The sequence below is a fragment of the Macaca nemestrina genome, chromosome 6 (assembly GCF_043159975.1).
Source record: "Macaca nemestrina isolate mMacNem1 chromosome 6, mMacNem.hap1, whole genome shotgun sequence".
Lineage (NCBI taxonomy): Eukaryota > Metazoa > Chordata > Mammalia > Primates > Cercopithecidae > Macaca > Macaca nemestrina.
The window spans coordinates 93,821,697-93,834,687 of NC_092130.1; the positions used below are offsets into that span (position 1 = coordinate 93,821,697).

Genomic DNA, 12,991 nt, shown 5'->3' on the forward strand with positions numbered 1-12,991 from the left:
GGATCTAGAACTATACAGTCTAGATTTCCAAAGCATATAATGTTATTCCTAGCAACAATGGTTATGTATAAAAGCCCATTATTGCTAGGAAATACACTTAACTTGCTTTTCCAGATTGGTGGTAGGTTTAAATAAATCAAGCTTTTAATTTAAAACTTATAAATAAATGTGTCTATGATAAACAAGCTGGGTAAGACTAAGAGCATAATCTGTTATTCTAAAGCTGAGTTTCTGAGTAATCTCTTTGGCAGTACATGTTGTTATCCCCTCTGTGAGTAGACATTCACTGTTTGAAGCAACAAGCCCTTTGATACTTAAAAATATTGGATTCTGTTCTATTTTTAAAAGCTACTATATCAGTATTCATCAACTGTTGGACATAGCCATTCATTTATTTTCAAAAAGGCTATTCTATAATCACACTTCCTTTCAGGAAGCCTACCAACTAAGTGAAAGCCTAAATTACTGATAGCAGTTATACAGGGACCTTCCTGTTGGTTAGGAAGCAGGATTAATTAAACTAATGTGCTAAATCGTGGGCTAGTAATTATGCAGAAAAGTGGGAGGAAAGTTTATTATATTTGTTTTTAATGGTTGTGCACCTATAATATGCAGCTGAAAAGAGTAAAACATTCTAGAAAAGTAGATTTCTTATTTCTATTTTATTAAGGCTGACTTAATTATTCTATTATTGTAATAAATATTATCAATTCTATTAATAGAAATAACTATAATTTTGAAATAGTGATTATATATTATAATAATTAATGAGGAATTAAAATAATTAGCCTTACGATAGTTAACTAATTAGGAGCCAATTAAGCATAGCTTTTCAAAATGTTTCACAAGAAAAATCCTATCTCTATAAAATAAATTCAAATTTTCCACTAAATATTTACATGCTTTTTGAATTATGTTAAGACTAAGAAATGTTTCATAATGGCTAAAATTCTTAGAATATTCATATATATTTTAAAATTGTTTTCATATACAATTCTGTTATTAGAGCATGAAAATGGTTGTGAAGCAGTATTTTAAAACTGCACAATGATAAGCTGTTCTTAGATTATACCTGATATTGTTGGGGCAAATAAAAGGCCAATTGCATGTAGTGTTGTTGCAGGTTTTGGCTCTAAGGCTATACATAATGGTGCTTCTATCTCTACATATTTTGGTGAGGTTCTGCTATTTAGTGGACATAGTTTAACAACATTTCTCCTCAGATAGGGACATCATGTTTTTCCTTGATTTAGACAGAAAGAAAAAGAGAGTTTCTTATAGGGAAGACTGTTTCACAGTACCTATAATAGCCCAATAGGTTTCTATTAAATTCATACACACACACACACACACACACACACACACACACACACACACAAACACACACAGACACTCACTTTGGAGGCAGAGGGAGCCCAGACTAAGCAGGAAATCCTTAAAGCCACAAGTACTTAATACCAACTTAATAGGGGTGAAAGTGATCCCCAGTCCAAAGCTTGAGCTATAAATAGAGACTACAGCAACTATTTTATTTATCACAATCTTAATATAAAACAAAGTGAAATCCAGGGCCTTAGTGTGCAGCCATAGCTTAAGAAATATAGTCAGTAATACATTCACTATCTATCTGGAAATTCTAAAATCCAAGACATAATAAAAGTAAATCTTGCTATGGAAAAATATAAAATGTAGTGTAAGGTGATATTGACTGTGATACTCACGTTTCAGAACACTTTGGGGATTTCCTTTTAGCCAAGAAAATGAGTATTTTAGAGGTTTTTCATGCTATATCGTACAGGACATATGAGCATGATGTGGTTTATTAGACTGATCTACATTATCATTAGTGATTTCCTCAATAATCCTAGTGGCAGTGGGAAAAATATGAAGCTTTAAAGGAAAAAAAAAGCAATAAAATTGATTGCATATTCATAAAAATGTAACTTAATTTCCTTCAAATTGTATTACCCCTACTCTACTTCTGTATATATGCATAAAAGTAAGCAGACCTTTCCCTAGAGTGAATATGGTAAATATGAATTTACCATTTCATATTTGTGAATGAATTATCATGCCATCTTTGTGAATTTTCCTACATTTGATTATTAAAGAACAATTTCATTTAAGCAGGACAGTAAGGTAAAACAAGTATAACTACCAAATGAAAAGAAATTTCATTTCCATGTACAAAAGTATGATTGTATGTCTATTGTGTAATCCAATTCAAATTTACCGTACTCAGATTCGGATTATCATATTCATCTTCATATCACTAAATGATCCTGATCTCACTAAGCCTCTATTTTATCATCAAGAAATTGGGTAATAAGTGAACTCAAGAGGAAATTTGGGCATTTTAATAATTAACGATAAAAATCCATTTACTGTAACAAAATAACTACCAAATTATATATTCAGCTACTTAAAGACAGCTTTCTGAAAGTCTGAATAAATGTATTAATCCCCATCAGATTCTCTTTCTTGTTTTTATTGTAGGAAAAGCATACAGGAAACTGCAATATCTAAAATAAATTCACAAATTTATTTGTATTCAAAGAGCAAGTAATTTATTATCAAGACGGTAGAATAAGATAAGGAAGAAATTCTCACTGTTCTGCCTCAAAAACAGTAATACTACATAGAGTACCAAAAAGAGAAAGCTGTGTTCAACAGAATTATCTCCCATGGACTAAAAACATATTTTGTCTCTGTAGAAGAATTAATTGTGGAAACTGGTAAATTATAGGGTGGCCCATTTTGTTGTTTAACATCTATAATTTTCTTTCTGAGATCTATGAAATCTAGTTCTTAGTTCAGCAACAAGCATTTGAGATCTGAGATTTATTTTTCTATTTTAGTAAGCATCTGTTTCCTAAATATTTCTTTTTGAAGCAGAAGAAAAAGGTAAAGTTCTATTAAAAATGCTATTAATTCTTGACATCAAAAACTTACCAAAAGCAAGTTAAATGCAAAAAAAAAGAAAAAAGGAAACAGAGACCTATAGATCATAGGTGTAGTGAACTAGATGTGGGCTAAAGAAATAAAGACAATATAGAAAAATATTGTAAAATATAGAAAAATATAGAAAAAATATAGAAAAATATAGAAAAAACAGAAATATAGAAAATATAGAAAAAAAATAAACTAAAGAAGAGGGATAATTTTGCCAAATTGAAAATAGTACAATTATAGCTTAAAGTTTTACTTAAAATAGACTGAATACATAAAAGTCCTCTTTCTCATGTAGTCATATTTAACCATGTATTTTCTCATCAATAATCTTCAGCTACTTCAAACGTTGGTAAGATACTCTGACTAAGAAAGAAGACCAAAGGTCATTGTATTTAATAAAAAATCTGAAAGTTTAAACTGGAAAGAGTTCAAATTATCTTTGTGAGTTTTTCTATATTTGATTCTTAAATAATAATTTCATTTTAAATGGGACACTAGGGTAAAACAAGCACAGCTACCAAATGAAAAGAAATTTAATTCCCACGTGCAAACGTATGATTGTGTGTGTATTGTGTAATCCAAATCTGATTAGAATCAGATGATTCAACCAATTTAATCAATGTTAATAAGTTTCTGTGACTGCAATTAGATACTTTCCTGTGTCTTTGTCTATTTATTCTACCTTTTCTCCTGTCATTCAGGGGAGTGACTACGCTCCTGGCTAAACCAATCTACTACTTGTCCCTTGGATCCCATCCACCTATAATTTCAGAGACAGATTTCCAGTAGTTTTTCCTGTCTACTGCCTTGATGGTTTTACCTGCTCTCTTTAGTTACTCTCATCAGTATACAAACATTTTCTTTCTTTTATTTAAAAACAACAAACAAAAATACTTTTCTTTATCCTACTTCCCCCTCCAGCTGCTGCCCCATGTCTTTCCCATTTTTTACAGTGAAATTTGTTGAAAGTGTTGCCTGTCTCATCTCCAGTTCTCTCCTCCCATTCCCTTTGAAACTCCTATTCTCTCCTATCTCCTTCCTTCACCAACCAAGTGAATATGTTCTATTAAGATCCTTAATAACATTTGTATTGCTAAATCCATCAATCAGCAGGATACCACATTTATATTTTTGCCTCTTACCTCCTGGATGCTCCCTCTCAGTCTTACTTGCTCAGTCAAAACCCCTTCTTCAGCAAAACCTGCTGCCTCTAAGCATACCTAGAATCTGCTCCTTGGTCATCACCTCTCCATCACTCTGGTCTAAGCCAGTCTCATCTTTCACCCAACTGTTGTACTAGCTTCCCATCTGTTATATCTTCTTCTGCACTTGTCATCCTATAGTCTATTCTTAATACAACACACGGACTAATCCTGTTGAAATTTGAGTCAGATTATGTCACTTGACTGTTTAAAATCCTTCAGTAGTTTCCAAGTTAATTCAAAGTAACAAGAGAAGTTCTAATGGTAGCCTACCTCACCCTACACATGATGAGGTCCTATCATCTCTCTCATCTCATTTCCTAATTCTCCCAGTCTTCATCTTTCTACTTTATCCAGATTACACTCTGTACTATTGCTTAAACGCATCGGGAACTTTGTACTTACTGTTTTTTTGTTTTTGTTTTCTGTTTGGCATGCTCTTCCCCAAGATAGCCAAGTCACTTTCACCTTCTCACTGAGGCCTTTTCTGATAGCCTGGCTAAAATCACAACACTCATCCTTATTCTCACCCTGACCTTTCTATCGGCCTTCTCTGGTTTATTTTTCTCCTTAGCACTTATCGACCTAACATATTTTACATTTGTTCATCTTATATATTTTCCTGATTACAATTTAAACTCCACAACGGCACAGATTTTTGTGTTTTGTTGTCTAATGCATAGCAAAGTTTCTGTTACATAATAGGACCTCAAAAATATTTTCTAAATAAATAAATCAAACATTTATTTTTATAGTATTGGCTTTAGGTCAAAATTAAGCATAAAATGAGTTCAGAGGCTCCTGTTTCCACTGCCACTAAGAAATCTATAAAATATTTAAAAAAAAACTCATGGGTTTAAACGCTTGCTGGAAACTTGATCCAAAGGACTAAGTCATAGGTACTTCAAACTAAACTGCCATTTTTCCCCTTCTCTTTTCCTCTACTACATGTCACTTGTTGTAATCCTTTTTTCTGAAGAGTGAAAGAAGGCCTCAGCTTCCGTATAATTTAGAGCATTCTTGATTACTTTGTTCCAGTGGCCTATCGATGGCTTTAGCTAAATAAAATCTCAAATCTTAAAGGCAACCAGCTTTAAGCTGAAGATATTTAGCATAAAGGTGTATCTTCCTCATTGCTTATGCTTTTCCTGGTTATATTTAACCAGGAATAGTATACCTTGGAGTATATGTGTATGAATGCTGGCTCACATTGCTGTGCTAACGAGTTGCTGCATTTTACAAATAATATTAAGTTTTAACATTAAAAATTTGAGTCTTTAAAATAAAAATGCTAAAGAATTTTCATAGAATAAGGTTTTTCACAACATTTTTCCATTATGGTTTCTTGTCATTAGAGTAAGAAGCCCAAGTGAGATATTCAACAAAGGAGATAAATTTATATCTCTCTTACCTGAAGCCGACCCAGAGGGATCAGGTTGGTTTTCATTTTCCTCATCAGTACTCTCATCATAGACTGGATCTCGGTCAGCAGTCATTTCCGAACAGATTGTAGTCTCCCTAGAAACAGAGACAGGTAGAATTATAAATCATTGGCTCACCCCCTGCTAGGCAGCAAATTTACCAGTAAGTAATTATAGAAAATATTTCTGGAAAAAGATTCTAATTAGACAAACATATTGAAAATTTATATGACTTAGATGAAAGCATCTTAAAACCTATATATTAACTCTCTTAAGAACAAGTTTCTCTTTTACCCAATTTTAATCTGAATTTAGTACTCATTATAATTAATATTAAATCAGTTTCTTATCAGGTACTATTCTTCTATCAAAATACTTTTTTCTACCAAATTATCTCTGTGAGTCACAGGGTATTTAACATTTTACTAATCTCAGAGCAGTTCCTTATTTCATTTGATCTCTGCAAAGCCCTAAGATGGGTATCTTTACCTTTATTATGAAAAAAAAGTGATGTGTCCAAAGCTATAAACTAATAGGTATGACTGCAAGACCAGTACCTGTACTAGGACTAGCTGATATCAAATTTTTTTATACTATGTCACTAGTAATTCTGCACTTTTACTAAGATTCAAAGCAATAGACCCTAACGTGTATTTGCTAATGTGTAAAAAAGTTATAATCGTTGAAACCCATATCAGCCATTTGTCACTTATGATTCTTCCATAAAAATCAAGTACATATCTACTCTCAGAGAAAACGTTAAAGAAGAATAAGATTGGTAATCACACTGTAATCAGGTAAAATAAATGCTCCCTGGAATTTAATATTAACAACTTGATTCAAAAGTTAACTATTGCCTAGACATCAAGATTACAAATATGCATCCAACTTTGTAGTTCTGCAGATGAAAGGGTTTTTAAATTAATATTTCTTACTAATGTCTAAGAATTAAGTAATACTTTAATAAGCCTCATGTCAATTTTTAAATTTAAGTGTAGGTGAGACAGTTGAGCAGACATGGAGCGAGCATGCTGAGAACTCTCTAGCCCATGGCACCCGTCTAACAGCCTGAGCATCCACATCCAGTCTACCAAATTATCTCATATGACTAAAAAGTTGGCACCTAATGTTCATTAACTTTGGGAAGAAATTCCACTTAAATTTATACATCTGTCATCCAAAAACTAGATAGCCAAAATACCCTTCTTGTTTGATGTCCTTTTCTTGTTCTTGAGCTGTATTTAATAATTTATTATGCAAACTTCTGATTTTTGTTTTCTTCTCATTCAACACCAGAATAAACCGCTTATAAAGATCAGTCTCCAAAGCTTCCTTAGCGTTCACACATTTTTCAAATCTGAAAAAGTAAACAAATTAGTCATGCAGTTCTGCTTACCATTAACATAATTCAATCTAATAATCAAGAAGATTTCAATAAAATTTTTCAAAGAAAATACAATTAAAGATTATTTTCACATATGCTTTCACTGACTTAAAAGTTTTATAAAGATGGTTAAATACACAATTAGAAATTATTGGTTATTCATGTAATTCATGTACTGAGATAAGGATCAAAATTGAAAATTGATACAAATAAGCCTTTAGAAAATCAAAATGCCTAAAGATAATAATTTATTGACATCTATGGTTTATTTACAAAAGAATGTTTTTATGGGATAAATTTCAAACAAGAGTAAATGTAGCCTGTGTTTCCTCAGTACTATGTTAATATTACTATAAAAGCAACTACAATCTTGTTTTGTGATAAGGCAATACAGCTAATTTGTCTTGACTGCTCTACTAGACAATGAACTGCTCTACAACAAGAACACGACTTATCCAGTTATATTCTTATAAGCGAGCACCACACACACACACATACAAATACATATAGAAACACAATACACATATACAATGAAAGTATTCTACTTGATATATCCAAGGAGAGATTAATAAAACAGCAAATGTAAAACACTACGTATCTTCAAATTTAGATACCTGAGACAAAACATAAAATTCTCTATTGTTTATAATTCGTCCTACACTGCTCAATGAGCTAACAGGGGATTGTATTTATTTTAAGCTCCCAAGAGAGATATAAAGTAAAGAAAGCAAAATAGCTGAGGTTGTATATACTTAAAATGTGCACACGCATACATGATGAATACATTCTTATTTTAGAGATTCAAATACAAATTATTTTATGTATTCTTTTCAATGCCGTTTTATACTGCTTATTTACATTGTTGTTGTTCGATATACAAGTATCCTAGTATTTTTATGCTGTACATAAACACACACACACATATATACCAGTAGTAACATATATGTGTGTACATATACAGACACACACATATATATTTCAGTGAAATTAGAAACACAAATGTCCAAATTAGATACCTTTTATATACACACCCTTAAACTTTCAACAATCTACCTATCTAGAGATGCAAAGAATTCAAACCTCTCATAGGATAAAAAGGAAAATATGGCAATATATTCTCTGGGACCAATTTCAGCAAATTCTTATAGCATAGTCTTTGCCAAGGATGTGAACTCCAGGAAAGCAGAGAGCATGTGTGTTTTACTGGCCATGGTATCCTCAGTGCCCAGCATAGTGTTTAGCATTCTACAGAGGTTTGGTAGGTTCTTATCAGACAAACGAATAAAGTGAGTAAATTAATATGGACATCTTTTTGGTTTATTTGTTTTCCCAGGTTTACTGCTGATTTATTACAAGGCCTCAACAGTGCTTTATTTTTTCTTTTCAACATCCTGTTCTGCAGCTTCCTTGGTCCTTTTTGCCCAGAGGCCAAAGAGCCAGGCATTGATATGGCAGGTTTTTGTTTTGTTTTGTGTTTTGTTTTGAGACAGAGTTTCACTCTTGTTGCCCAGGCTGGAGTGCAGTGGCACGATCTCGGCTCACTGCAACCTCCGCCTTCTGGTTTTAAGCAATTCGCCTGCCTCAGCCTCCTGAGTAGCTGGGATGACAGGCGCCCGCCACCATGCCCGGCAAATTTTTGTATTTTTAGTAGAGACAGGGTTTCACCATGTTGGTCAGACTGGTCTCGAACTCCTGAACTCGTGATCCGCCCGCCTCAGCCTCCCAAAGTTCTGGGATTACAGGCATGAGCCACTGCGCCCAGTCTGATGTGGCAGTCTTGAAGTTCTCTTCCTCTTGGTGATGACTCTGGCTTTCTCCTTCTTATAGGTATTCCATATGAACATTACTGGTCCTGTCAGTGTGATGGCCAATTTGAGTTCTTCAGTGTAGCCGTCTCCCTTCTTGGAGGCTGAGGTTCCTAGAGAAGGAGGATAAGCTTCCAGCAGTACTCCTAAAGCTGTTATACATTGGCCTGCAAGGACTCAATGGACTTGTTTCACCTTCTTGGATCAATAGAGAAATCAATGGTCCAGGCCATCTTCTTGTGGATGCTGGCCACCCTTAATTCTTCCAAGCTGAAGCCCCTGCCAGCTTGTACTTGGTGTGAAACCTCATGTGGGACATTTTACTAGGGGCCAATGGGTCCAGATACAAGGCACCGGGCAATGCAGTGGGCTTTGACTTGTCTGGTCTCATGTCTGTGGCTCTTCCTTGCAGGCTGCGTGAACCATGTCGCTATGGGCCACTGCCAGTTCTTATAAAAGTGGAGCTTCAGGATTATGCCATTCCTGCTGGGCACCATGTCTGACTATAGCCCTCCAGCAAAGGAGAAGAGCCAAGGAGAATGGCTAATATTGACATCTTATAAGGAAACAGAAAAACAGTGATTCTGAATATTGCATTTTTTTCACTGATTTAATAGCTATTCACCATTGTATAAGTAATATTTTTCATCTTCAGCTTTTTTAAAAACTGCGTCAAATAATATCAATCTAGCAGTATTCCCTTCATTCAGCAAAGTTCTCTGAGACAGAAGTATATAAAAAGATGTTAGAAAAAAATTGAATATTGAAAAGGAGCTAGCAATATTGATAGTTTATTTTAAGCAAAGATATGTCACTACATTTATATTTCAGATTCAGTGTTATGTAAGCACGATATTCTCATCTTCCTATAATATTTTCAAAAAAAATAATAAAAAACTTTAAAACATATATATTACTGAAATACCTGAGTATATAATAACATACTTCAAACATATACAAAGTAAAAACCAACATGTGAAAACATAAACAAATCTATTACAATTTCTTATATTAAATTTTAGGAATGGTAGCCAATTAGTAATTTATCTGGTTTGTTTAAGTCCATATTTAATTTCCATATAAGTCACTTCGATAATTCTTTATTGAAAGATTGTGTACGTTATTAACAATTAACAAGCTAATTCCCAAACCTTTATTAAAATTAACATTTGGTGTGACACATTCAAAGTGAAAATAAATATAAAAATGAAATATCATATAATATTCCTAAAGAATATTGTTCATCTTAAGTAACCAGTATCAGAACTATGCTGTCAAAGGAAACATTTCTGTGACAGGGAAACAAAGTAAATAGAATGAATGTTATCATATGAGTTAACCTTGCTTGGTTTCAGCAAAGTTTTAGGATTTTTTTGCAACCAAACTTCTGATGATCAAACTGGACAACACTTCCTAGAAAAGTGGGGGAGTAGGAGCTAACTGGAGAAAAAGTACTTGTGTGAACAGTTGCATGACATGAATTTACTCTTAATTCTTAATTTTTCAAGACTCAGAGAATGCTATCCTTTATCCATTAATCAGTAACTAAGAGGTACGTAGTATCATTCCCATCTAATTTTTAATGCCAATCCTCTCCTAGGGCATTATGATGTTACTATGCCTTCCATTACATGCTTCCTGTCAAGCTTATCCCTCAAGAATTAGACAGGAATTATTAGGTGAGAACATTTAGTGGAGAAGAGACATGGGATTCACTGCTAAGTCTGGTGACACTAACAAAAAGCCCATGCACAACTAGATCAGACCACACTAGTTCAAGGATCACATCCAGGCAAATCTCAAATTGGAACAAAATCATAAATAACACCAAACAAGAAAGGTCTAATGATAATTCATCCTTTCTACAATAACTAGGAAAATAGAACAATAATGCTAAATTTAATGAGTAACCTAGCACTGAGGTATCTAAAACCTCGGACAGAAAAAAAAAAAAAAAATAGTAATTTTTAAAAAAAATTAAAAGGACAAAAAAAATACACAAAAATACTGAATATTCAAAATAAAATATCTCTGGGTGGGAAAACAATATAAGAATAACATTTCAAAACAATAACAAACTAGGAGGAAAAACACAACAATTTCATGCAGAAATAACACCAAAAATAAAACAATAGATTAAATGATAGCTCAAAATAAAATAATAGGTACATAAACGTGAAATATGGTACTTAGACACAGTGCAGTAACCCTTAAATTAATAATCAGTTCCGGCCAAAATTATATCTGGCCCAGGTCAGGGTTATACGGCAATAGAAAGTCTGAGGAGAGTTGGGAGGACAAAGAAAGCTAAAAAGAACTGGAGAAGCAAGCAGTGGTAAAGAGATTTAATATGCCTTTAAGTACGGAAGAAGATGGTGAACAGCTGTTCCTCATCCTTTCTGACAAGAGAACAAGAGGAAATGGCCTTCAACTATACCGTGAAGGATTCAGATTACCCATAGATGGAAGAAAGAATTTTCTGACTGTGACAGTTCTTAAACATTGTAACGGGCTACCAAGGGGAGATGAAGATATCTCTCGAGGTCTTTTTTTTTTTTTTTTTCTTCCATTGCTAGTTTATTTATTTATTTATTTATTTTCAGTATTTATTTATTTTTTTTTTTTAATTTATTTATTATTATTATACTTTAAGTTGTAGGGTACATGTGCATAACGTGCAGGTTTGTTACATATGTATACTTGTGCCATGTTGGTGTGCTGCACCCATCAACTCGTCATTTACATCAGGTATAACTCCCAATGCAATCCCTCCCCTCGCCCCCCTCCCCATGATAGGCCCCGGTGTGTGATGTTCCCCTTCCCGAGTCCAAGTGATCTCATTGTTCAGTTCCCACCTATGAGTGAGAACATGCGGTGTTTGGTTTTCTGTTCTTGTGATAGTTTGCTAAGAATGATGGTTTCCAGCTGCATCCATGTCCCTACAAAGGACACAAACTCATCCTTTTTGATGGCTGCATAGTATTCCATGGTGTATATGTGCCACATTTTCTTAATCCAATCTGTCACTGATAGACATTTGGGTTGATTCCAAGTCTTTGCTATTGTGAAGAGTGCTGCAATAAACATATGTGTGCATGTGTCTTTGTAGCAGCATACTTTATAATCCTTTGGGTATATACCCAGTAATGGGATGGCTGGGTCATATGGTACATCTAGTTCTAGATCCTTGAGGAATCGCCATACTGTTTTCCATAATGGTTGAACTAGTTTACAATCCCACCAACAGTGTAAAAGTGTTCCTATTTCTCCACATCCTCTCCAGCACCTGTTGTTTCCTGACTTTTTAATGATTGCCACTCTAACTGGTGTGAGATGGTATCTCATTGTGGTTTTGATTTGCATTTCTCTGATGGCCAGTGATGATGAGCATTTTTTCATGTGTCTGTTGGCTGTATGAATGTCTTCTTTTGAGAAATGTCTGTTCATATCCTTTGCCCACTTTTTGATGGGGTTGTTTTTTTCTTGTAAATTTGTTTGAGTTCTTTATAGGTTCTGGATATTAGCCCTTTGTCAGATGAGTAGATTGCAAAAATTTTCTCCCATTCTGTAGGTTGCCTGTTCACTCTGATGGTAGTTTCTTTTGCTGTGCAGAAGCTCTTTAGTTTAATGAGATCCCATTTGTCAATTTTGGCTTTTGCTGCCGTTGCTTTTGGTGTTTTAGACATGAAGTCTTCACCCATGCCTATGTCCTGAATGGTACTACCTAGGTTTTCCTCTAGGATTTTTATGGTATTAGGTCTAACATTTAAGTCTCTAATCCATCTTGAATTAATTTTTGTATAAGGAGTAAGGAAAGGATCCAGTTTCAGCTTTCTACTTATGGCTAGCCAATTTTCCCAGCACCATTTATTAAATAGGGAATCCTTTCCCCATTTCTTGTTTCTCTCAGGTTTCTCAAAGATCAGATGGCTGTAGATGTGTGGTATTATTTCTGAGGACTCTGTTCTGTTCCATTGGTCTATATCTCTGTTTTGGTACCAGTACCATGCTGTTTTGGTTACTGTAGCCTTGTAGTATAGTTTGAAGTCAGGTAGCGTGATGCCTCCAGCTTTGTCCTTTTGACTTAGCATTGTCTTGGAGATGCGGGCTCTTTTTTGGTTCCATATGAACTTTAAAGCAGTTTTTTCCAATTCTGTGAAGAAACTCATTGGTAGCTTGATGGGGATGGCATTGAATCTATAAATTACCTTGGGCAGTATGGCCATT

General features: G+C 34.0%; 1 protein-coding gene across 5 annotated transcripts in view; it reads right to left on the minus strand.

The window, feature by feature from the left end:
- Positions 1–12,991, minus strand: part of LOC105475044 (X-ray repair cross complementing 4) — a 292,455-nt gene that overhangs the window by 153,640 nt on the left and 125,824 nt on the right. For all 5 annotated transcript variants that reach the window (XM_071098712.1, XM_071098707.1, XM_071098710.1 and 2 more), the window contains 2 exons: positions 6,777–6,932; positions 5,566–5,672 (listed from right to left, as the gene is read on the minus strand). In XM_071098712.1, the coding sequence (XP_070954813.1) occupies positions 5,566–5,672; positions 6,777–6,932 (263 nt within the window). The remainder of the gene's footprint in view (positions 1–5,565; positions 5,673–6,776; positions 6,933–12,991) is intronic.